A 26278-nucleotide genomic window follows, 5' to 3' on the forward strand; every position below is an offset into this window, starting at 1 on the left:
CTGCTCAAAGAAACCCAGGCCAAAAGGGTGCTGTGAGGCAACTGACCGAGGGCTGAAGCCTGTGATCCCCTGACGAGGACTCAGCCACCCACCAGAAGTGTGGCTGTCTTGGTTAATGACACACACAATTCTCAAAACCAGCAAGGTCATGGAACGTCCACCCCTGTCTGGACCTAGAGGGTCTGTGGGGCCTAGAGGCCTTTTGTCTGGAGGACAGTAATTTTGGACACATCCACGCCAACACCACCCACAGCTGCTGATTGTTTATTGCACAAGAAACTGGCAATACCAAGGCAAGGGGGTGGGCATTACAAAACAATCTGGTGACCAACTCAGAGCTACCAAAGGGCATTCCGTACAGACACCTCAGTTATATACACGTATGTACGCACCCACACCCACATGACAACACTCTGCACGCGCATGAGCCTGAGGCTCCCAAACCCCGCAAGGCAGCTTTGCACCCCAACCCCCAACATGGTGAGACACCGCAGGGAAGCACTGCCAACGATTCGAGGGAAGAAGAAAGGTTGGGCTGCAGTGAGCTGAGCCACCCAAATCAGCACACACCAGAGCCAACATAGGCCAGGGGGAAGGACGAGGACCTGGGAGCACGCGACTGTCCTCAGAAGACCACGTAGCCAGTATGAGGGCCTGCATGGGGGCCCAGCACAATCACCACTCCAGCATCCTAGAGGAGAGTACTCGCCCGGAAGATCTCAACACACAGCGGGATGCCCATGGCAGAGGCTGGCAGGAGCTCCAGCAATCAAGTCAGACAGTGGGCAGCAGCTCAGGGCCCTTCTGCTGGCTTCCAAGAGCATCGTTTCCTCTGTGCAGGTAAAGCTGCACTTCTAGGCAGAGTGAACACACTCTACAGTAGCTGGGGTGCACTTCATTCTCAACCCGGACGCATGTGCCGCCTGGAGGTCCGGGGGCTTGGCAGGTCAGCCCCACGTGCCCCATCACCCCATCTAGCAAAGGGAGTTGTCTACTGGAGGCGGAGAGGTCGGGGTGCCACTCAGGACAACAACCCCCTTCCCTCTCTGTCAAGGGTCGGGGACAAGGCTGCTGGGAAGCTGAGCCGCCGGGTCAGGCCTGCCTGAGCTCGTAGAACTGCTAAGCAGGTTCCTAAGGGGAGCAGCTGTTTGGGAAATTCTTGGACCAACAGTGCTGGGTCCCTCAGGGTCCCAGCCATGCCTGGCGCACCAGCTCCTTGACAGGAAGTAGTGACAGCAGCATACCAACAACAGAGCACAAAGCAGCCCTACACACAAAATGTTTCAAGTGTATGTAAATGGGAAAAGAAAGTCTGAGGGGGTTTGCCGTTTCCATCCGCAACACCCAAGCAGCTGGTACGACCCTTTGTCTGCTAGAAAGAACCAACTGGCCAGCAATGAGTGGAGGGAGGGGCCATGCTGCTCAGCCTCTGCAGCTGGAGACGGCTAGCGAGGGACGAGCGGTGACCTTGATCTGGAGCTCCGCTCCCTGAGACCTTCATTTATACAGATCACTGGAAAAGTTCTATACAAAACAGAACCTCTTTTACTGACAAAGACCGTGGGCTTTGTTAGCCCAGAACACCTACCCCAAGTGGTTGGTCTCCTTCTCACCTAACAAGCCCATGAGGCCTAGGGCTGCGGCATGGCGCGCCCCACCTTGCACACTCACACACACCTAGGATTGGTCTCAGGGGAGAAGGAGGGTGAGCTCTACAGACAGGGTCAGCCCTCCAGACTTTGCAATGGTTGATGGGGCCAAGAGTGACATGGGGGCTTTATTCCAGACTGCCACCAGTGGGTAGGAGGGTGGGGTGGGCAGGGCCTCTTGAGGTCAGGCTCTGCTGCCACCAGCCTGATGACAGTGTGGTCCTATGCAGGGCCACCATCCACAGGGGCCTCCCGGGCTGTGCGGCCAGCAGCTTTTCGGGCAGGCAGGACTCAAGACTACATATGTGCTGGGGGCGTGGGAAGGGGCAGCCTGAGTTACTCCTGTCCAAAGCCCTCGGTCTCCTCGACAGCATACAGCAGCTTCTCCTTCAGCTGTTCGTAGCTCTTGTATGGTGGCAGATCCAGCCGGTTGAAACTGTTGAGAAAGGAGAGCAGGGGAGTCAGCACAGGGAGGTCAGAGCTCTAACAGCCACAGGGTGGGGTCAAAAGAGTTCCCAGACTGTGGCTCGACCACAATGCCAGCCAGCCAGACGCCAGAACAGGGTCCCTGAAGGCTGTGCTGTGTCCCTGGACCATGAAGGGGTCAGAGGAGGCAGGTCTGCAAGGGAAATGGGGAACCACAGGCAGGGGGGACTCAGGACAGCAGCTCTTTGCTGACTGGAATAACAGTGTTTCAGTATTTCATATCCGGTACTGCCGTCAGGGCACATAACTGCTGTCACAATTCCCAAAAGATCAGAGGCCCAGGCCCAGAAGCCCCTCCTCCCCAAACCCCAGAACTACACACAAGTTGCCCGGGTCAAGGCCCCGAAGCCACCTTGCCCACAGGGCTGCCCTCAGTGGCTCATCGGGTCTCAGGTTCTGGCCACCTCCCACCAAAACCAGCACACTCACCAGGTGTGGCTTCTGGGCAGCCAGGTTTCCTTGCCAACCTTGTCAATGCAAAACTTCTGTGGTCCATTGCTACCTGTTACCCAAAGAAAAACATATTGTATATAACAGGATGGTCCCTTCCTAAGGCAGGACCCTCCAACTCCACCACAGATGGTTCAGCCCCCTTCCCCTGACTTGCTTCCAGGGAAGACACTAGGTTCTGCTCCCGCTTTGAGCTGTCCTCCTCTCCACCCAAGGGTGCGAGCAGGGCAAGTGAAGACATACCAATGAGTTCGGTGAATCCCCCAACAGGCAGGCGGCAGGTCCCAGTGACAAACTGCAGCAGCCGGATTCTCTTCTCGTTGTCCATCTCCTTCACCACCTGGAACCCCGCAAGCCAAGGCAGAGTCAGGGCCCCCATGGCCCAGCACTTTGCCCTGACATGTAACTCTCCAGTCAGCCAGGGCGCCTCTTTAGGGCTGAGAACATGGAGCCCAGGCTGGGTGGGAAGGTGACAGCCAGTACCTGGAAAACCCCAAAGCTGCTCTAAGAGGCTGTGCTCATAGACCATTCCCACCAATCTATGTGACATCTCTTGGTCTCAGGGACACCCCAGGCCAGGTAGTCTCCTTTCCATGCAAGTTCCACTTCTAAAAACACACTAAGGGTCTTCCCTGGTGGCTCAGTGGTTAAGAATCCGCCTGCCAATGCAGGGGACACGGGTGCGAGCCCTGGTCCGGGAGGATGCCACATGCCATGGAGCAGCTAAGCCCGTGTGCCACAACTACTGAGTCCACACACCGTAACTCTGAAGCCCGCGCGCCTAGAGCCCGTGCTCCACAACAAGAGAAGCCCGCACACCACAACAAAGAGTAGCCCCCACTCACTGCAACTAGCGAAAAGTCTGCGCGCAGCAACAAAGACCCAATGCACCCAAAAAATAATTAATTAATTAAAAAAAAATGCTAAGGATGAGACTGACTGCTTAATAGGTATGAGGTTTGTTTCTTTTTTTTTTTTTTTTTTGGCTGTACTGCATGGCTTGTGGGATCTTAGTTCCCCAACCAGGGATTGAACCAGAGCCCTCATCTGGGCCCTCGGCAGTGAGAGCTCGGAGTCCTAACCACTGGACTGCCAGGGAATTCCCTGTATGAGGTTTCTTTTTAAGGGAGATGAAATGTGCTGGAATTTGATAGTGCTGATGGTTCCACAACGTTGTCAAAAGCCACTGTAAAAGCCACTGAACTGTATACCTTAAAATGCTTAAATTAACATGGTGAAGTTTTATGGTATGTGAATTTTACCTCCATAGAAAACCTATATACGCTCATTCTTTTTTATGTATGCTATACTTCAAAAGGACAACAACGACAAGACCCACTCATATAAAGGAATCGATTCACTGTATCCAGGACATCAAGCTCTTTCAGTTTCTCTGGAGCAAGCCCAGGCTTTCCCACCCCACCTGGCTGGAAGGAGACCACGCGACCCATGAGAGCTCTCCCTCCTGCCTAAACCACCCCCCGTCCACACACACACACACACCAGCATTGGGAGCTGGCCCACCGCTGACACCTCCTGTCAAATGCAGTGGCCACGACCCAGCTGCAACAGCTCCTTTTGTCCCAAGGTTGGGTTTTTCATCTCCTTTTGCAAGTTGGGGGAGGTGAGGAGAGTGTCAAAGACGAGGGAGGTGATAACACAAGCGTCCTCAAGCTTGGGTTCGAATCAGGTCTCGCTTTCTGTGGGGACGGCTCAAACATCCCTGCCCAGACCCTCACCCTGACTGCAGGGACCAGACCCAGTACCCACCTGCCAGAACCACTGGATCTGCTTGCTGTTCTTGGTGTAGTGCCGGTAGATAGTGTTCTTCTGCCAGTCGCTCATGTCTATCTCCTGCATGCCGCACAGCATCAGCTGCGGTGGACAGAGAGGGTGTCAGGCACCCGGCGCCAGCCCTTTCCCCATGGTGCGCCGTGCCTCATCCACTCCCTGGCAGATGAAAGCATCCCACACATCTTCAACTATTTCTGCGGGCAGTTTTAATAGTATGGGTAACACGTGGACCCCCTGCAGACAAGGGCCCAGGTGAGGGCAGGTGCGAGACCCAAGTCCATGTTATTCGCCCGCTGCCACCGTCCTGGGAGAGCGCAGGGCTTTACTGGTGAGTCGCTGTGGGTGCGCGGCGAGGCTATCAAAGGGCAGGGCAGCCCCAGGGGCAGGGGTTCAGGGTCCCAACAACCTCAGCCCTCACCTCCAGCTCTTTCTCGTCAAAGTAGCGCAACCACTCCAGGGGGGCCACCTCGTTGAAGCCATCCAGGAAGGCCTTGGTCTGCTCTTCCACGCCTCGGGTGAAACGCCAGTCAGTCAGCAGCCTGAAACCAAGACCGGCCGTCGGAGGAGCCCAAGATGCACTGCCTAGGAGGCCACCGCCAGGGCCTGCCAGGGGGCTGCTATCGGCAGCTGAGAGTTGACCTCGGGCAGGCGGGACTCCCAGGCTGCGGCCGGCCCCAAGAGCACGGCCTTTAAAACCTCAGAGTAACCCGGCAACACTTGAATCTTCGAAATCCCCCCCTTCTGCTCCTCTCACCACTGCTGACTGAACCTCAGACGAGTGGAGGTTAAAAGACGAGACCAAGGGACCTGAAGAAATGGGCACATTCATGCACAACCTCACGTGCGAGAGTGGGTTTAAGCGGGCAGTACGCAGACACCCTGTGAGTTAGGAGGAAGAAGGGGGATGCGCCGAAGCTTTATGCCTCTTCAAAGAAATTCAGCCTCGCGGTCTTGAAGTCTACCACTCGGGAACAAAGGGCACCCGGGAGCTGGCACACAGGGCCTCGGGATCTGGCTGCCCCGGCTCTGCTCAGCACGTGGCTGGCCATGGCAGCCATCTGAGGTCAAGGCAAAGTGAGAGGTTCTTTCCATCCCTCGTGACCCAGGGGCCACGCGTGGGGGCCTGGCTGAAGAGGGTGCCCCGGGATAAGAGCGGGAGACCCTTTCTCTGCAGCCAGCTGTGTCTCTGCTCCCCTTTATCCAGGCCCCTGGCTCCCCAGTGCTTGAAACTCACATGATGTACTCTTCCTTGTTCTCCTCTGTCACTCGGATGCTCTCACCACCTTCCTTCAGCTCATGGGTTGTCACCTTGCCCAGGATCTCCATGTCCTGGATGAAGTACAGCTCTAAGCCGCACTCTTCCAGATTGTTCTCTCTGGGGGCACGAGAGACCAAGAGGGAAGATGTCTGTCTTAGAAGGGTCTTACCTCCCTCCTGCTGCATCACTCACTTTTAGTGCCCGTGGGACGCGAGGACTCACAGGTGGCCTAGAACCCAGAAAGGCGTCACGGGACATCTCCCTGATGCAAGGAGAGAATTCCAGATCTGCCCTGCAGGGGGACCTAGAAGCTGTGCATCCACCCGCACTATGACCCACCCTGAGACTCCCTCTTCTCCCAGCACAGGGCGATGGAGGGGACCCACTTGATCCAGATGATAGATTTGTAGAATTCGGGGTCGATGGATTCCAGGTCTTTCAGGGTTGGTCTCTTGTTTAGCATCCGCTTGTAGAAAGGGAGGGTGAAGCCTGTATCGATGAACTTTCCATGGTACAGAGCCTGAGGAAGGAAGAGACATGGCAGAGAGATCTGGTTTTCCTAGGATGCCCCATATCAGCTACTGCCCAGCTACTGCAACCTGCCCTCCTGAGCATCCGGCCGCCCCAGGGGCCTGAAGGCAAAGTCTGCAGCACTCTTGGTCCCACCTGCAAACCTCGGCGATGAGCAGAGCTGGCCGCTCAGGAACTCACCTCTGGCCCACTGCCTGCCTGCCGGCTCCCTGCTCTAGCAGAGATCTGCCCCCAGGCGTACAGAGACGACTCATTCAGCACAGCTCCAGGTGGTGGCCCTGACTCACTGCTGCTCTGAGCTGGGCAGCGGAGGCAGCCAAAAATAATGCAGACGCGGCTGCTGGCGGGCCAGTGGTGAGTAATAGTCTAGGGTTTTACTGGTCTGTCCTGTCCGCTGCAGGGCCAGGCGGGTCTCTAGACCGGGGAAGAATGTGCCCACTTCCTGAGCCCAGCACCTTGGCCAAGAACTTCCAGACAAAGGGAAGGGACATATTTAGTCATGGGCTCTTGGGTCCTCCTGAGAGGGAAGCGGGGCAGACACTCACTCGGGAAGTCAGGGGAAGAAGTGAAGGAAAGCTAGCAGTGAAAACTCTCAAACTACCAAATGCGGCAGCGGGACCATGGCCCTCACGGGCTCCCGTCTCCATCCTGGTTCTTGATGCTCATGAGACACTCAACAGGACACTCAACAATATTCACACTGTGCTCCTATTTCTACATAAATACAAATACCTAACTCCCCCTTCCCTACTTTGCCCTCCTCCTGACAGATGCCTCCTACATCTTGCACCAACCGGTCTACTAGGGTTCTATTCTCAGCTAGTGTAGATTCCAAATCCCCTTCCAGAAGGCCTGAGTCTCAGTCGGACATTCCCAAACGCTGCCACCCAGCTTGTGGCAACACCCAGAGACAGGCAGCAGGTGGGCTGTGCCCGTCATGCCCCCTGGGCTTTCTCTTGACAAATCCTACACAAATCAACACGAAAACCTTCTCAGCACCCTGGGGTGGCCACTGAGAGAGCTCTGAACTATTTCCAGAACTCTCGCTAGCTTTTTGCATCTTTAGTGAGTAGTTCTGTAAAAGGACGAGGGTGGAGCTCAGAGAGGGGGGCGTCAGGCTGCAGCGGCTGCTGGTGGTGTATAGGGTCACCGCCCTCCCTGGAGGGCGAATCTTACCATGGCAATGAATCTGCCAATAAAGCGGAAGTAGGTGAGGTGGTCGGGGTTGATGGAGGAGGCAGGGTTGATCTGTAGGCAGTAATTGTTCTTCCCGGCGTATTCAAATAAACAGTACATGGGGTTGAGCACCTCGTGGGACAGGAGGAAAAACCACTCTCTGTGGGAGAAGAGAGAGAAAAACGGAACTAATGGATCCCTCCCTGCACACCTGTTCTGGAGGTGCGACTCTCCTGTGCTGTCCTGTTTCACCTAGTCTGGAGACATGCGTCCTGGGGAGGCAGCCCCACTGGGATCAGCACCTGGGCTAACCTCTGTGAACAGCTGGTCAGGGTCAGACCTAGTGTGAACCAGAACAACTGCACTTGACGATGATGCTCAGGAAAACCTGCGTGCCTGCATGTTGGCTCCAGGTGCTGCATTCCAGGACTTTCCATCTGTTATCCAGAGCGCCTAATGGCAAAGGAGCTCCTTGCACCCTGAGCCACTATGCACAGTTGTGTAGGCTGTGCACTGCACAACGACACGATGTTACAGTATCATAGATTTGTACATTTATCACAACAATTTTCCTGCAAATAGCAGTCAAGCTGCCTTTTTTCTGATAAAGCCAGTATATCTTGGCCATATTCCAACACAGAAGTGTCTTGACAAAGGGCATCTTTTTCTAAATCTTGCAAAGGTGCTATATGAACAGCAGCCACGCTGCTTCCACCCTACCTGAGTAGGCAGCATAATGTGAATACAAGGTAATACGTTCCTAACTCCTTCTGCATGAAAACTCTGTAACCAATGCAGTGTCTACATTTCACTCCCCCCAGCTACCACGCAGGTATCTCACTGCCCTTGCACTCTGCCATCCCCTCACCCCAGACCCCATCAACCACACCCTTCCCCACATGTCCACACATTCATCTGAACCAATGCCCACGCCTTCGCATCTCTTTGCTCCCTAGGTACAAGCCTCAAGCCAGAATTCAGAGTCCTTTGGGGCTTGAGCTAAACCAGCAGGGGGACGTCCCAAGGGGGCCAGTCCCTGGCTGCTGGGCTGTTTGTGGCCAGGCAGACGAGGAGTCCTTCGATGCAGAGGGTGCCCCGGTATCCTGTCCGTGGTTCTACCCTGTGGTAGAACAGCATGACGTAACCTACCATAGGGTAAAACCACTGGCAGGACACAGAGAGACAGACACACACGGGGCGGGAGCCACACCACCAAGCAGAGCCTAGAGAGGAGGTCACCACGGTCACCACGGAAAAAAGAGCAATCGATCCGTGGGTGCCAACACAGAGGGCAACGCCACCAGCACACAGAGGACCAGAAGCAAGTTAACCCAACACCAAGTGAGAAGACGTCCCCACACCCTGAGAGGTCAGCAAGCTGAGCAGTCACCGCAGGCCAAGATGCTCCTTCTCTCTGCCGGGGCCCTTGTGCCCCATCGTCCAAGGCAACATTTTGCCAGAGTCTGTTAACTTTTGTAGGTGGGCTGGGGTAAGGGCAAGACAATGCTTTGAGCTCTTTTTAGGGTTATATTAGCTATTTTAATTTATTGACTCTGTGCACATGACACGCAGCTGAGTACTGATCAATGCCCTTTGGATTGTGACACAGCTTATTCATGCCAGGTATACACCAAGACAGCCGACTTAACACGCCCCGTCTGCCTCAAGACGAAGTGAAGCCCAGGGTCGATTCTACTGGACAACCACTTAACACTGATATTTAGCTACTGACACTGGTGTAGCCGGAAATAATGACAGGTTTGTTGGTAAAGAGCCATTGTCCCGAGCCCCTCCCCCAGAAGGCCCCTAGCCTTCCCATGACCCAAAAACTAAAGGATTAATACCTAGCCCAGCAGGGGACCCCCAGACCCAGCTCCAGCGCCCCTTCGGACTGGCCACACCCCTGCCCACTCCTGAAGATGCAGGAGAGATCTGGCAACACTCTGAGCAAGAAGCAGACAGCTTTCTGGGCGTGGGCCCTGTAGCCTGGGGAAGCGGGGTGCAGCGCAGCCTTCCGGGGCTCCCAACTCACCTGGCAATGCCTCCATAGTCCAGGCCCTCCTCGCCGCGCATGATGATGTAGAGCCGGCGGCGCAGGTCGTAGGGCTTCATGTTCATGATCTGGGGAGACAGAAGATCGTGGCCAGCCTGCCACTCTCCCTTCCATGGCAGGCTGGGGGGTGGGGGACAGGGGACTCCCAGGCCTGCTCTTCGGCAGATACCGGTCACCAAGGCCCACGCCTTGAGAACTCTACCATGTGGGCTTAACAGGCTACATGATAGAAGACAGGGTAGCGGGAGGGGACCTCCTGCCTGCCCCTGGTCTTAGACACGGTGGTTATTCTCTAACCTGTTGAAAAGAATCCTCAAAAAGTGTCTGCCTGGAAACGCTGATCTTCACATGGCTGGGGAGAGCATTTGACTGATAAGAAAAGGAAAAAACAAACCTCAAATTGGGGTCTTGGTGGTAACTATTCAGTCTGGTCACCTGTCTGTCTGAACAGGCTTCCCCATCCCCCTGGGCTTGGGGAGAGAACTTGGCTGGCTTCCTAGAGATAACGTCACAAAACTGCTCGAGGTGAGACAAGTGACCTGCTCCCACCTAAGACACAGGCATTCCAACGCCTGCTGCTGGGCTAGAAAACTGTGCTGAAATAACTCTACAACCCCAATCTCCAGGGGAGGTCCCAGTACCAGAACTCACATGGCAGAGGAAACGGAACTGGTGATACTTCCACCGAAAACTTCGGTCATAGGCACCAGGGGAACCTTGCTTCGTCCTGGGAAGAGCAAAGATGTTCTGGAATCCATGTGATTTCTCAAAAATTAGCAACGCATCTTGTTAGTCCTAAGGAAAGCTGATACTATGTTAAAGACGAGTAAAGTAAGGTGTAAAAGAAAGAAAGTGACTGCCATTAAGACCTTCTGAAGATTTGAAGATTAAAAAGAAAAACTAGAAATAAAGCCAGAGGGACTTCCCTCGTGGCGCAGTGGTTAAGAATCCGCCTGCCAAGGCAGGGGACACGGGTTCGAGCTCTCTCCAGGAAGATCCCACATGCCACAGAACAACTAAGCCCGTGCGCCACAACTACAGAGCCTGCGCTCCAGAGCCTGCAAGCCACAACTACTGAGCCCACGTGCCACAACTACTGAAGCCTGTGCACCTAGAGCCCATGCTCCCCAACAGAGTAGCCCCCGCTCGCCGCAACTAGAGAAAGCCCGCGTGCAGCAATGAAGACCCAACGCAGCCATAAATAAATAAATAAATAAATTTATTTTTAAAAAAAGAAAGCCAGACCTCTTGCTTTTAGAGAAAGACCACCAGTGTTATTCTGAGTAAATAGAGTAGCCCCTTCTCTCCACATCCCCACTAGTGTGACATCAAAACTGGCCACTAGAGGGCAGTAAGAGCAGCTATACCAGGCCTGTGCTAAGAGTGATGTCACCTGTGCAAAGTCCTTACCCAGACTCAAACCCTGGGCGAGGATCCTTAAAGGTGGTGGTGCGGGTATTGTGGTCCACGAAGTAACGCACCCCCTCGCTGGTGTACTTCATCTCCCACCCTGGGGGCAGAGCTGGTTCCTGGATCATCCTGGAAACATGGGAAGAGAGTGGTTAAGGGCTGGCCTCACCTTCTGGGCCTCCATGCTAAGGAGGCTGGGGTCCCTGAAGTGCTGCTTTCTCTCTGTTTTTACCCAGGCCCTGCACAGCCCTTGAGGGTGGGCCTTGAGGAAATGTGCTTGGCAATACCCAAGTCCTGAGGATGGTTCTGCAGCAGAGAGAGGTCATCTACTGTCCTACTGTGGCAAAGAACCAGCCCTGGGTGGATGGCCATGGCCTGAGCAGGCACCAGCAATCATAAGGCACCCAGTACTCCATCCCAGACCAGCTTCTGGGGGGTGGGGAGTTGACAGTGTTGGGGCAGGGCTCTCAACCCTTCTGAAATCACATGATCGGCATCCTGCACAATTGCACAGAGACCAGCAGCACCTGCCAGCCAGGCCACTCTGTATCCATGAGGAAGGCCAACTTAAGGTGCCACTTTCAAGCTCTCACTGGGCCAACGTCATATCATGAGGGTCTCAGGGCACCTGTGTGTGGCCAAAGTTCCCAGAACATCGGCCGTGGAGGACAAATGCAGTCCAAGGCCACCGGGCCAGTACTGGAGGTGCACAGGGCCCAGCCCAGACTGCTCCCGGCCTGAGTCCTTACCCCTGGGTCCGAGGGTCCTCCCACTGGGTAGTGCGTGTGTTATGGTTCACGTAATACACCCGTCCGTTGTCCTGTCTCTTCTCTGTCAGGGGAGAAGAAGGAAAAGCGGACTCTCAGATTGAGACGTCTTGAGCCCATGTCCTCTCCCCTCTGGCTCCCACCTCCTGGGTGCTGGGTCTGAATTTCTACCCCTGTTCCTAACCTGTTAGAGAAGTTTAACCAGCGCGAGCCTGGTTCACTCACATCTGTCACTGGCAAAGAGGACAAAGAGAATCTTTCCCTATTGGGGAGTAGGGGAGGGATATACACATTTTCAACTCCAGATCAAACACCATCTTCGGTTGGTTGATTTGCTGGAGGCAAGGGGGCGGTGTGGCAACACGGAGGGGCGAACATGGAGAGGGGGCAGCCCAGCTGAAACCAGAGGCATAATTGCATCCAGCTGTGTGCAAAGTGGAGGCACAGTCCAGCCTCCCCAGGATCCTGGCCCCCACCCCCGTCCATCACGGCTGCTCTCTGGTTCTGCAGCCCCTCCATCCACTGGATGCAGCCGACCCAGGTGCCCCTGTCCCACAGGCAGGGTCACTGTGGGGTGGCTGCATTTTCCTTCATCCCTCTCTGATCAGCGCTCTGCACCACAGGGCCTATGTACCCCCCTGCTTAAAGGCAAAGTTTTGTTCTCAAACTCCTACATCGCAGCAAAACCTCTATGTTGCACACATGCCAAGAGACCCCTGGGGTTGTGGGCACTTACAGTGCCATCCTGGTCTTACACCTAAGTGTGTGCTTTGAGATGGGGCCGTGTTTGGGGAGCTCAGACATACTTTCTATTCTCTGGACAGCACTGATCCGGCTGCCCTTTTACTGGTGTACTAACAATGGCGCTGAGTTGTTTGAGGGAGAAACTCTGGGCTCCAGGGGCAAACTCAACTCCAGCTGGTGATTCTGGTCTTTAAGAGGGATTGAAAGGGGCGCCCATCAGCTCCAGGTGGATGGCAGGCAAGACTGGAGCAAGACTCCGAAACCAAGAGCGTCACCTTTCCCAGCTCAAAGTTCCTGGGCTTTCAAACCTGTTTCTGTCCTGAAAACAAACAATGCTCATGGCCCTCCCTCTTTTACGATGACAGGGAGAAATTAAAGAAATAAAAATCATCAGTTCCAGAAGCTACAGGGAAACCAAAAGCTGAAATAGATGCAGAACTAGGGAGCCCAGCCCCCTCCCCTTGAGTAGCAGGCTGCAATGTTCACAGTATCAACCCATGGTCCTGGTCTCTGTCTGACTTACCTGGTATCCACTACTTGATGGAAATTTCAAAAACAAGAGACTTGAAAGAAAGAAAAGAAGGTGACTGGGATTGCTACAGAGCTACCATCACCTCAGAACAGCCTGTGGGACCGTCCAGCAGAAGACTGGCTTCCCGACAGGGTTCTGAGGGGAAGAAGGAGCTGCTCCCAGCCCGGAAGCTTCTGCTTTGAACTAGATCCTCCCGCGTGTCCTCTCCCAAGGGCCAAAGCCGAGGCGGGTGGATCTGTCCAGCCGGGAAGTGCCCTTGTTGCTGCGTGGAGGCCTTCCATGGCCCACTGGAACCACCTTGCTGCATGCAAGGTCGTAGTCTGGGAGCTGGGAAAGTCCTTAGGTGACATCTAGCTTGACCCCATTTAGGAAGAAATGGACTCGGGAGCATTCAGTCACATGCCCAGGGTCAGAGCAGCTGAGAAGATGTGGGTCTTAAACCTCAGGTGCTCTGACCCCTGGGTCGGTGCTCAGGGAAAATGTGGGATCTCTCCTACAGGAGCAGAAAGGGACCCAGGACTGAGCACAGGAGACTTGGCAGCAGGGTTGCACTAAATGCAACTCTCCTTTGGTTTTGCTATACTTTCGGTTCCATCTTAACTCCCCCGGGGGAGATGACCCTGCCACAGCCCTGGGGAAGCTAACACAAAGCCCAAAGGATTTGATCAGGAAGGTTCCCTGGCCCTCGGCCAGATGTCCTTCTCCTCTCAGTTTCGTATCATTACGGTCTGGTGTGTTCTCCTGATCATTTGTAAACAGCACTGACTCCGACCATGGCTCCTATTCCCATCTCAAATATCTCACACCTGGCTTCTAGGAGCTGTTTTTGAGACCCTATAAGCTGCTCTTACTTGGTGACCACCGTTTAGCAGAACTGGTACAGAAATAAACCACTTGACTCTACAGATCCAGGAACAATTCTGGGTTCCCTGCTCTAGTTCACAGGGTCTGCCAGATAGCCTTACAGATTCTTATTTCATCGGATGAGTCTTCCCCTGCCCAGCCAGGGATCCTATGTTTGACCCTTTCACGTTTGACTTGCTGTCAATCTCTGAGACAACAGTGAACAGTGACCTTTCATCAGTTCAGGGAGCCGGGTGGATCAGCTGTGTGCCTAAGGGATTACCCCGCTGAAAAGTCAAGAACTGTGTGGAGGCCCCGCTATCTGAGTTTTTCCTCTAGGAGGGCTTGGAGGCCTTTCCAAGTGCCCTGGCACGCAGTGGTAATTGACTAACTGATACCCTGCAGGGCCATAGGGGTTGATGCAACCCTGTAAATTACTACCGGGGAGTAGTTGTGTGTATGGAGAGATGTAGAGGATCCAGTTCAAAAGCTGCATTTTTCCAGGTGATGCTTTTCCTATCATTGTCAGCTTCTTCATCTTTGTTGGGGAGCACACCCCGGCCTTTTTTAATACTATCTGTGAACACCATCAAACCAGCATTCGCTGTCTTCTGCTGGCCTAACAAACAAACTAAACCTGACCCACAAGAATTCCTGCAAAAACGGCCCTCTTCAGCTCTCAGGGACTCCTGTCGTACACGCTGAACAAAACCCTGACCCAGCTCGGAGCTGCAGAATGCACTGGGTCCTGCCATCTCTCATGACCCCTTTGTGCATGGCCACTCCTTCCCAGAATAGCCATAAGGCACACCGTCTCACCAAGTCATGGCTGTGCATCCCTCTAACTCATTATTGGCAAATCACACCAAGGACTTGGAGTTCTCCAGTGACAAGGAGAATCCAGTACGACATTATTAACTAGCAACAGTGCACTTCCATAACATCACCAGCCCTCACTCAACTCTCTTATCTGTTTCCCTCTGGCCCCTTTCACAGCCGTTATCATAAATAAAAAGGCGGCTGAGGTCAAAATCAGGCTGAAGTCCTCCAACATCTCAGCTGCAAAGAAAGGTCTGGTAAGGTGTCTAAGCAGACAGCCACGGACCTGAAACAAATGCATCTGGGAATCAGCCAGTGTCAAAATGCCTTCATCAAATAGGATGGATTCTTGAGGAGACACCTTGAAAGTCAGCACCACAACCCAACAGTCCCAAGGCTGCTGGGGGATTTCTCTCATAGGGTCACCCCCCTGCAGCTGTGGCAGGTGAGTGCTATAGGGGTGCAGGGGAACTCAGTTTCTTTCCCAACCTTCCAGCTCCATCACCTGCAACTGCTCCAGCTGGGTATCCCCAGAGGGTGTGCTGGAGAGAATAGAAACGGGGAACCGAGGCAGGGAAGTGAAAAGATGTGCAGGGAAAGAGGACAGAGCACAACAAAGCATCAGCACAGAAGGAGAATTCAGTACTTACCCCAGCCAGGAGGGAGGGGGCCCAGTGGGTCATGGTCAGTGGAAGCACTCGAAGACTAAACACAAGAAACACAGCAGAACACAGAAGTTTAAAAAAAAAAAAAAAAGGCCACTGCTTAAAAATAAATCAATCGATAAAAATAAAAATGCCAAGGACTGGTTTCCACATTTTAGCACTTTGCTGAGTATACGGTGGGGACTTAGGTGGCATCTGCTCCTCTCGAAAGTCTTCAAAGAAGAAGAAAAACCAAAAAAGAACCCTGCACGCTGAGGGCCCAGACGGGTTGTGGAGAGGATGGAGCGAGGGGGAGGGAGAGGTGTGCAGAGGAAGGTGGGCCAGGACGCCCCCAGGCCAGGCCGGGAGCCCGGAGCGGGGCTGCCCGGCAAAGCGCGGCCGGCCGGTGCGTCAGCCGCTCGGCTACTGCTCAAGGCGGCCAAGGCGGCTGAAATCACCACCACCTCCAACTTTCTCCAAGAACCACACACGGGAGGGGAAAAAATATCGCAGGCCTTTCCAATGAAATCATTCCCACAAACCCTGCCCACGCCCAGAGCTTCCTGGCTGGGGGCTGGGCCCTCCTCCCTCCTGGGCGCGGGGAGAGGGAGCAGCGGTGTGCGGCAGACTGAGGGCCATTCAGGCCCCGGGCCCCTCACCTCCCCCAGGAATGTTTTGCTTCCCTTCACAAAGCACCTTTCTTCTCCTCCGGCCTGAACCTGAAGTTGTTCAGTGTTCTGTGTGCGTCTGTCTGGGGAGGTGGGGCTGGGGGCGAGATGATGAGAGAGAGACACAGAGAGAGAGACAAAGACAGAGAGAGAGACAGAGACAGAGAGAGACAGAAGCAGAGAGAGACAGAGACAGAGAGACAGAGAGAGACAGAGACAGAGAGAGACAGACAGACAGAGACAGAGAGAGACAGAGACAGAGAGACAGAGACAGAGGCAGAGAGAGACAGAGAGACAGAGAGACAGAGACAGAGAGGGAGAGAGAGAAGGGGAGACAGGAGAAAGAAGGGGGAGCTGACTCCGGGCCTTCAGGGTCACTGTTTACATTAGAACCTCCACCCCCAGCCTCACTCTGCTGCGGGGTCCCTGGGGCAGGGCTGCAGTGGCCCAAGAGTTCTCATAGCCTGCGGGGAATGGGGGTGCTGTCAAAGACTCTTCACACTGAAATAAAACAAGTATTGTTCCCCGCTGGCTTGCTTTTTCTCTCTCCTTTTTTTTCCTTTTTTTCTTTCTTTTTTTTTTTTTGTGCCAAAGCATTTTTATTTCACTTACTAAAATTTAATTGTTACATGAGGGGGATCAAGTTCTCAATGCAGACTTCGGGCTGCCTGGTGGGCCCCGTCTGGGGGCGGTGGAGCCACACACACGGGCAGGAGGATGAATGGAGCTCAGTCTCGGCTTGAGAAAACATTGGTAGAACTCAACTGCCAACGAACCCCCTTCCACGGCCCTCCCTCCACCCCCCGCTGAAAGGACAGAGAAACTTTCTTTCTGAGGTGGCAGCTACAAGTGACTCTTCCAAAGCAAGTTCCAACAAAGACATTTCAGTCTTGAAACCATAGGTTCCTTGATGGGACGGAGCCCCCTTCCAGCAGAGGGCCTCCTAACCAGGCAGAGTGAAACTGCTCGAAGGTGCGGGAAGCCGGGCTGTCCTGGATTTAGGGAATGTTGCCCTCAGCCTCGAGGGTGTGCTTACGACCCCCACCACTGTTCCGATTTGTCTGAGGGCTGCTGAAAGAAAACTTCCCCAATTCACGGTGGTTATTATGGTATGTGTGTGGAGGAGAGGCGAGGTGAGGGGAGTTGGCATGTCATAAAACCCAAGCTCCTCCACCTTTTTCGTAGTTAATACATAACAAGAACAGTGGGTACAAAAAACACGCAGCAACAGAAGGGAAGGAACTACCTTGTGAAACATGCACGCGCTTTAGACAATGAAGCCAAGTAGGAGGCGGCGGGTGACGTTGAGCTGGACCAGTGTCCTTGCAAAAGGGAAGGGCTACAGAAAAGGTCATTCTAAGAAATTAAAAGCAGCAGCATTTGGTGCAATTGTTTTGGCTGATTCAGGCCTTTTTTCTCCCCCACCAGAGTAAGTGGATGATCTGCAAAGCATTCAGCAGCTCTGCTGGGAAATTAGCTCCCAACTGGTACCAACAGGGCTTCAGCGGGCTTACAGTCATCTCTTGCCTGACTCTACAAATCAACACACCAAAAGGTCTTTTTTCTGACAGGCTTCGTGACCTGCACTGAACTAGAAACAAAAAATGTTTAACGGCCCCTTTCTTAATCTTTGCCTTTTTTTTTTTTAATGTCAGAAATTAAATGTTCACACAGTGTTGGCTCTCTTTCATGAAGGTGGTTTTTTGAAAAATGTCTTTGGTATCCTCTCATTCTCATCCCTAGAGGCGGAGAGAAGAGGAGGCGGACAGGAAGGGTGAGAGACCAGAGACTGATAAACACGAGCGACACATGAAATGGGTCAGTGGAAGCTGACGCTCATAATCATTTTACCTCTTACAGTTAAAGCAAAGCACTTGAGTATTTTGGATATTTCTTCCCTAATGTATATAGTACAACTTGAAAAATATTTAAAGGAAGTGAACAGAAGCCAAGAAGACACAAAAAATTCAAAGCTATATATCCTGGCCAGAAAACCAAAACCCAAAAACCCCACATCTCCAGTGAGCCAACCAACTGCCCCTTCTCTCCTGCCACACCTTCCCCTGAAATGAGAGATCCCAAGTGTTACCTGGAGCATGGCTGGAAAAGCACAGAGAAAGGGGTATGGCGGGGGAGGGGACTGCGGTCAGAGAAGAGATCCTGGGATGTGCAGGTGATTCTAAGAGACAAGACAGTTTCCTTTATTATTAAGAAGAGAAAGGAATGCTGTTGAATAATTTTCCTGGTAACCGTCCCTGGGCTGGAAGAACTGGGGTGCAGGCCATGAGCCAGAGGGCTCACGTGAGTTCAAGTCCCTTAGGGACTAAAAGCATTTAGTTCCAGTAATATTTTAAGATACAAACTCAGAAATAAAGAATGTCTAGCAAACACAGCCGAGGGCAAGACAAGCTCTGGGAAGGGCAAAGAGGTTACAGTGTGGAAGGCAGGCTCCTTTTTTGTTGTTGTTGTTTTTAAGGATGCACCCACTGGGCACAGGACAAAACCCAGGTGCTTGAGAATTTGATCCAAGGGGCTCTTTGCAGAGCAAGAAACAAGTTGTCTGTTTCTGGATAAAGCACTTGGGCGTCCATACGTTAGGAGCTGCAGGATGATTTGCTTCAGTCTTGCCAACACTGGCTACACCTTTGATTATCAGGGGAGGATCAGGCAGGAGTGGCGGAGGAGTCGCCACAGAAACAGTAGTAGGCTGCGAGCAGAGTCCCGTCGCAATTACAAGATGCACTCGACTGGGCTGGGCATGCTCGGTGGACCGCAGCAGGACCACAAAACAGAGGGCAAATCGAAACTGCAGTGGCCAAGCGCAAGTATGTGCACGATGATCACGAGTAACAACGGCACACTGGGGCGTCAGGAGAGGGAAACTTGTCAGAGATAAGGGGATGATAACAGCGAGGCCCCCCCGAAAAAGGTATGCATTGAGGCAGGAAGGAATGCAGGAGACTGCCATCTGGGATTCCCTTGATTTCCCATATTGAACTGTATTTCGTGTTCTCTGCAGGCAGCAAAGAAGAACAAGGGCCTGGTTTCAGCCCAGCAGCAGCAGCAGGAGGGGGAGGGGAAGCCAATGGTATGGTATCAGCTCTTAAGTCTTCCGAGTCAAACCCTGGGCCAAGGCCAAACCCCAAAAGAACTCTATGAAAGCGACTCTTCTTACTTGTAACCAGGACATGGCACCATAGCAAACAAGAGGGGTAAACCAAACCCAGAGGGGAGGGGAATCAACTGAGAGACATTGAAAGCTGACCCAAAAAAGATTCCTACCACGTTTTTCAATATGGGTCTTGTTTCAGGAACAAAAGGGAACCAGCACCTCCATCCAGAACCCTCCTGGATCCCCAGCCAAGCTGAGAAAACCATGTTAGAGGACTCAGAGAGAACATTTTCTTTTAAGCGCTGAATTTTTACTTTTAGGGGACACTCCAAGTCAAAGTTCTACCTCTACAGGCCTGGAATGATGTTGCTAAAATGAGAGAGGCAGGAGAGAGGAATGAAGGCTCCAAAAGACCGAGCAGACATGAGCTCCAGAATCTTCCCTTTCACACACCAAACATCTGGGTCAACTGACAGAACCTACACAGTGCATGGGAGGGTAGGGGAAAAAAAAGAGTCCTTCAATGGAGTTTTCTTTTTTAATTTAAGAAGTCGGGTAAGCAGGGAGACAAAACCATGTGAGACTCCTAAAAGGCGTCCTTGTCTCTAAGTCAAAGGACAAAGATGCCCAGACCTTTCCAGTTTTGCATCCAAGAAAATGGCAGGGAAAGTCTTTGGGGCCCAGCTCAAACGGAATAATTTCTGAAATGCAGAGAAGGACCAGATTCCATCCAATTTTGAAACATGCCAGAACCGGATGCCCGGCATGTATAAAGGGGGCTGTGGAGTGGGAGGTCAGATGCCCAGCAGTGCTGCACCAGGTAGACCACTGGGCACGGGTTGTGGCCAGGCATCATAGCTGACCTTGGAGGCAACTTAATGTGACAAACACCAGACTTTCTGCTCATCCATACTAAGGAAACACTATATGATGAGCAATCGCCCCCACAGACAGAAGAAGGAACAAGCCAGCCAAGGCCAATGCCACCATGCCTTCTGGTTGATGGGGTAGCTCCTGCTTTGGGTGAGCAGAGAAAGAGCTGGAAATGATGGCAAAGCTGATGATGAATGTTATTAACTGGAATTACAGGTTTTCTGAGCATTTAGAAATGGGTTGTGGGGTTAAAGTTCATTTCAAATAGAAACAATGTGAGTTAAACGTGGTGATGTCCTAGACCAGCTCAAAAAGTTTCCAACTTCCGATATACCACACCCTGTGCAGGTTCCACTGCAGGGGGAACAAAGCTTCATGTTCAAGGGCCTCTGAGAAAATGTAATCAGAGTTCCCACTTGGGAATACCACTTCTCTCTGCCAAAGAAGCTGTGTGGCTGGGCTCCCCACCAAGCACCAGGCTGCTGGTAGGGGCTCTAATGAGACAGAGACCCAGGAAGGAAGGTTCCTAAAGGGACCCAGTATGGGAGACCATTAGACAGTTAATTTGGGACCACAACACTCTGACTTCAGGACTAGAAGGTTTAAATGTTATTCTGTAGGTAATGACCACAGAAGGTTTTGAGCCAGTGATTAACAATGTAGAGCAAAGCCCCATTCCTTAAATCTTCCACAGTGATTTTTTTTTAAAGTGACAAAACGGGGAATTCCCTGGTGGTCCTGTGGTTAGGACTCCGAGCTTCCACTGCAGGGGACCCAGGTTTGATCCCTGGTTCGGAAACTAAGATCCCACAGCTGCGTGGCACGGCCAAAAAGTTAAAAAGAAAAAAAAAAGTGACAAAATGACAGTGATATTTGAAGACTGCTCTGCTAGAAACAGGCAGTACAGATTGGAGGAGAGAGAATGAAGCAGAGAGACAATTCCAAGGCTGCCTTAATCATTCGGGTGGGAAGGACAGAGGAAAATCAGGAATCAGATAGAAGGAGGCTGATCTAGACCGGGGGTCAGTACACTTTTTCTGTAAAGGGCCACAACATTTTAGGCTTTATGGGCCATCTGGAAGAAAGATGGGGGAATTCAATTTCAGATACACATACTGAGTCCATAAACACAGAAGGTGGACATTGAGTCACTAAGTTAGAAACACTGGAGTTTGAGGAATTTCACTGTGATGAGTAAAACCTCCAGTGTCAGAGCACTGACATTTCTAGCCACCATTTTCCCTGCTCGCCAAACAGGTCGACGGAGAATGTGCGTGGCCGCTGGGAGGCTCCCCTCCCTCGTGGCTGGCCCCCGGCCGCTCACCTGGTAGAGGAATCTTTGGCTGAAGTGCTGCATGGCGCCCTGGAGCTGGTTGCGCTGGGACTGCCACTGCTCATAGCTCCGCACGTACTCGGCCGTGGGGCGCTGCCAGGTGGTGGTCCGAGTGTTGTGGTCCACGTAGTAGAACCTGCCTCGGGGGTCTGTGCGTTTCTCCCAGCTGCAAACATCAAGCTCAGAATGAATATAGTGACCGCCTCACCCCTCCGCTCAAATGCTAGAGAAATCTCAGGATGGCTGGCAAGGAGGAGGGTGCGGAAGGGTCTGGTGTGGGGTCTGGCACAGGAGTTTGGCTCCTCCGGGAAGGCACAGCCAGGTGGGCTCCAGTCACGGCGGCTTCTAGGGCTTAGATGCTCCTAGCAGACATCTGTGGTTGCCCCCACCAGCAACCCATCCCTCTTTACCAACAGCTCCTGATTTCCATGTCAGAGATCCAAGTGGCTCTGGGGCACCTGACTGTACTCCCAACCCTGGAGTTGAAGTGTTGACTGGACCAGAAGTGGGCAAGTGACCTATGCTGAGCCCATCAGGATGAATCTCACGGCTTTTGCTAGTTATGGTGGGAAGACTATAGTCTCTCTTCTTTGCTGGGTATGACTGAGAAAGTATGCAGTCCTGGGACTGGCTGCCATCTTGGACCCAAACACAATATGAAGTTGACCCAGTAGATGGCAGAGCAGAAAAATGGGGAAAAAAAGCCAGTCTCGGGGATACTGCTGAGCCACTGGATCATGGTTCACTTGAAACCAGGATCTACATCTAGAATTTTTAGTTACATGAGGCAGTGAATTCTCTTCATTATTCAAGCCAATTTGGATCCCAATTTTTGTTCCTTGAAACTGAAATTATCCTGATATAAGGTGCCAGTGAAAATACGTTGCATGACCACGAGAAGAAGAGTTGGTGCAAATGACAGCAGGACTCTCCACATTATCTTTTGTTGAGGAAGCAATCTTTCCAAAGTTGGCCCTAAAATATCCATGGGCAAGGCAGGGCTAGAGCAGAGAGTAAAAATCTTCAGCTGTGCTTGGTAGGTATAACTTGATTTCCACATACACATGGAAGAAGTGATCAAAAGAAAGTAAGAAAGGGAACTCCGCAGGGTGATAGAAATATTTTACATTTTGATGGAGTGTGAGTTACATAAGTGTATGCATTTGTCAAAGCTCAGTGAACTGTATAACTAAGATCTGTTTATCTCACTGTGTGTAAATTATATTTCAATTTTCAAAAATGAATCTGAATCTAATTAAGCCTCCATTATCTAATGACCAGTTTACCAGGAAAGATAAGGAATAAAGGAACATGTAACACAACACCAGGAGTCACAATCAGCCACATCCAGAATGTGAGAAATTCTACAAGACAGATGCCCAGGATCTTCAACAAATAAAGAGCCAGAAAAAAACAAGAAAGGGTGGGGGAACTTATAGAATAAGAGAGACTTATGAGATCAGCCAAAAGTAATGTGTTGATCTTGAGTTTGGATCTGATTCAAACAAATCAAGCGTGAAAACATTTTTAAGACAACTGGGAAAACGCAACACAGACTGCGCATGACATAAGTAAGGAAATATTGTTAATTGTGTTGGGTGGGATAATGGCATTTTGGTTATGTTTAAAACAAAACACTCATCTGTTAGAGGTGTATGTGATGTATTTATGGATCCAAGGATATGATGACTGGGATTTGCTTTACAATTCATTGGTCCCCTCCCCTGAAAAGTGGGAAGATCAGAGAAAACAAAATATTAACTGTTAGAACCAGGCAATGGTTACAAGGGATTCATTGCTATTCTCTCAAATTTGCTGTATGCCTGAATTTTCCATTATAAATTTGAAAGGGGAAGGGGGAGAAAAGGAGTTTTAAAAAAATAAGAGAGAGATACCACTGAAGAAAACGAGGTTAACCCAATGCAAAAGGAACCCAAAATGGATTACACTGTACGATTCCAAAGTGTTGGAGGGTCTTTGTTCCCTAACTACCTTGTCATACCATCTCTGAATTCTGATCTTATCCACATGACTATGGCGCTTTGGTCTGATACTTTCCTCAGCTTTCAGGGTTAGCCTCCTAGCTGACTTTTGTTGCCACCTCTTCAACAATTCTTGCAAACTCAAAGCCTCCCTAAAAATGGCTTCTCCTCAAGTATTTCCCAGTCCCTGTTCACAGACTGCGTCTGAATTCCGCTTGCTGGACTGCCTTGCCGTCCTGACCTGCTGCCACTTTGGATTCCACTAAACACCATCCCTCTCGCCCCAAACCTGAGCCTTTCCCCGTCCTCCCTGCATCAGTCCTCCTCCCAGGGATAAAACAACACCATCATTCCCGACTCTTCCTTTCCTACAGATGTCAGTAAGCCACTCAGCCCGAGGGCTTCTGTTTATTTCGTCTCCCTGCCCTGGACTTTCCATTTCTACGTCCAACTGTCTCTGAACTAATCTCCTTATCCAATCCAGCCAATAAACCGCCATCAGGGTAACCCCAGCAGACCAACTCCTTATGTCAGGCTCGAGTCAAAACCTTGAATCAGTATGCAAGGCTCACAATAATCTGGAACCTTCCCACCTTTCTCATAAATTCTCCCAACCAGTGATTTTTATTTGTTAGCAAAGGAATCATGTATCTATGGTTTGAAACACAAACAGTACTACAGGAGATACAATGAAAAGCAGTGTCTCCCGCCCTCCTTCTCCCCACTGCTGATTTCTGCTCCCCAGAGGCAACAACTACTTTCAGCTCTTGACTGCTTCTTCTATTGACAGTCGTACTTCTAAATAAATGCTTACTCCATAATTTCTTGAGTTCTGCCAAATTAGATATGACTTATGGACTTTCCACTAGCAAAGCTGAGGATTTAGTTCTTGTACTCCACCCCCCAACACACACAAGGCTCTCTCCTCCCCCATCCTCCCAATTTAGAAAACCAACATTAACTCAATATTCAGAGTTTGGATTATGACTTTGTAGAATACTATACATACATTTGCTTACTTGTACACCTTTTTTCTGTTTCTCTAGAGTTAAGAACTGCGTGTTTTATTCTGCTTGGTTTTCAAGGACCTATCACAAATTCACCCCCAGATTCTGACAGGGCTGGTGGCCTCCCAGGATCACTTAACTCTGGGCCTCATTTCTCCAGGCACCCTTTGTCCAGCGTGGACAGCTGTCCTCCAGGCCTGCCTGCCCTACATTCCTGCCCTGAGTCATCTTCCCTCACCCTCCTCTTGGCCCCTGAACAGAGTCTCCTGTGTCCTGCATCTCAGGACTTCTTTCTCTGTTTCCTCCTGTCTGGTAGAAGAAATTGTCTAGGAGTTTCTGAGAAAGGATGCATCAAAGTTAATTTTTTGAAACCCTGAATGTCTGAAGATACCTTTATATCAACCCTCACACCTGAGTGTTAAAATGTCTAAAAGTTGATTTCTGGATTCACTCAGCTGTTTCACTAGAAGATCCCCAAATATCACAATCTATAGTTTTCTTCCCTTAGACTGGTCACTTTCCCCAGCAAAAAAAACCTTCCTGTCTTTACCCTGGAGACAGCATCCTCACTTAATCCTTTTTTCCTGAGTTCACCTCTGCCTTCGGCTATGGCTGTGTTCTCCACACTGGTTCTACTCTCCCAGGAACTTCTTACACTAGCAGTACTCATGTGTGTGTATGTGAACATGTGTGTGTGTGCATGTCTGTGTGTGCACACATACACATGGCAGAGGGTTGGGAGCGATGGCTGACAACTAGAAATCTAGCTGCTCCCTGCACAAATTTTAAACTTCCAAGTTTTTTGTCTCATTACACATACACATACACATACACATTCACACACACACCCCATATGTTTCTGATCGCTGAGGCCTTCCAGGGCTCCATGGTGCAAATTGGCTGCCTTCCGGGTGGAAACCCCACACCGGAAGCTTGGGTTTCAGCTTTCGCAACTCTGCCATTTATCCATCAGCAACTAAACTCTGATTACAATCTCCCATATGCTTTTTCTCCTCTCCCATTCCTTTATCATTATACTTTTTTATAACCTTTATTGCTATTTTAGTGGGTTTTCAGGAAGGAATGGAAATAAACACATGTTCGATCCATATGTTTAACTAGAAGTCCTCTGCACTGGTGAATTTCAAACTTCTAAGCAGCATAATCACACCCTTGGTTGCAGGTAAAATCTTACACAGAATCACAATCTACAAAAACAGAGCAGTGGTTGGAGGCCAGGTCAGCCCTTTCATGTTGTTTGGTTCCAGGGGGCATCTGCACCAAACCCAGGGGCCTTGCTGTACACACTTGGGGCATCTTTGTTTCACACAAACCCTCCACTCCAGCAAAACTGCTCCATGCATCATTCCCTAAACACAGCTTCTACATTCACACTGTTCTCCCAACCTGGATCACCTTCCTCTTCTCACTGAAGTCCACCCCTCAGCCTTTCCTAAAGACCAAGTCTAAGCCCCCTGTGAGGCCTCCCCAATACCATGCTCTATGGTGATCACTCTCCCTGCTCACCTCAAGTTTGAGAACCACCTAAGAACGACTAAACAGCAAATTACTGCATTCATCCTTAACTACCAGGTCCAATACTTTTTTCTCCTGGATAAAACGACTGGTCTTCATACAAGTGTCCCATGGGTGGGACAGAAGGGGATGGCCATGATAAACTGAATCCTTTGGTTCAATCTCGCTCCTGGATGTCTAGGTCTGCTGATATAATGGCTCCATCTATAGTTTCAAGGTTGCTCTCACCATGGTAATACTTCCCCAGGGTGGAACTTCTCCCATTAATTAGCAATGAAAGCTTGAGCATTCTGTTCTCTCTGGGTTCCGTATTACATAGCAAAACTAAGTGCCAGGGGCTTCAAGGTCTGGGCCTAAAACTCAGGAAGAACTCATAGGCTACAGGGGGTGCAGAGCTGAGCCACCTCACAATAAAACATTAAAACTATCCTGAAAATAAGAAAGCTGGTTCTAGTATTCCACCTCAATATTTAAAGAACAGTAAATCCTCAGCCATTCTTAGAAGATACCATTAAATATCTTCATTTAGATTCCATTCAAATGTTCACCAGGTCAAGGTCTAAATAACTTATAGACCAGAGAGGTTAAGAGGCAAGCAACCAGCACACTTA

At 51.2% G+C, this 26278-nt stretch overlaps 1 protein-coding gene across 4 annotated transcripts in view; it reads right to left on the bottom strand.

The window, feature by feature from the left end:
* Positions 1-243: 243 nt before the first annotated feature.
* The window catches only part of WWP2 (WW domain containing E3 ubiquitin protein ligase 2), a 145481-nt gene continuing 119446 nt past the window's right edge, over positions 244-26278 (bottom strand). For 3 of the 4 annotated variants that reach the window (XM_033434278.2, XM_049703977.1, XM_033434279.2), the window contains exons 10-24: positions 21134-21308; positions 15163-15217; positions 11557-11638; positions 10808-10936; positions 10049-10124; positions 9695-9766; positions 9377-9465; positions 7345-7504; positions 6024-6157; positions 5614-5754; positions 4798-4918; positions 4356-4460; positions 2829-2925; positions 2565-2637; positions 244-2085 (exon numbers count right to left, since the gene is read on the bottom strand). In XM_033434278.2, the coding sequence (XP_033290169.1) occupies positions 1986-2085; positions 2565-2637; positions 2829-2925; positions 4356-4460; positions 4798-4918; positions 5614-5754; positions 6024-6157; positions 7345-7504; positions 9377-9465; positions 9695-9766; positions 10049-10124; positions 10808-10936; positions 11557-11638; positions 15163-15217; positions 21134-21308 (1609 nt within the window). In that variant the 3' untranslated portion in view covers positions 244-1985. Of the gene's footprint in view, positions 2086-2564; positions 2638-2828; positions 2926-4355; positions 4461-4797; positions 4919-5613; positions 5755-6023; positions 6158-7344; positions 7505-9376; positions 9466-9694; positions 9767-10048; positions 10125-10807; positions 10937-11556; positions 11639-15162; positions 15218-21133; positions 21309-26278 lie in introns of those variants that run through there. The other variant, XM_049703978.1, reaches the window with a different exon arrangement.

Source organism: Orcinus orca, chromosome 20, assembly GCF_937001465.1.
Source record: "Orcinus orca chromosome 20, mOrcOrc1.1, whole genome shotgun sequence".
Lineage (NCBI taxonomy): Eukaryota > Metazoa > Chordata > Mammalia > Artiodactyla > Delphinidae > Orcinus > Orcinus orca.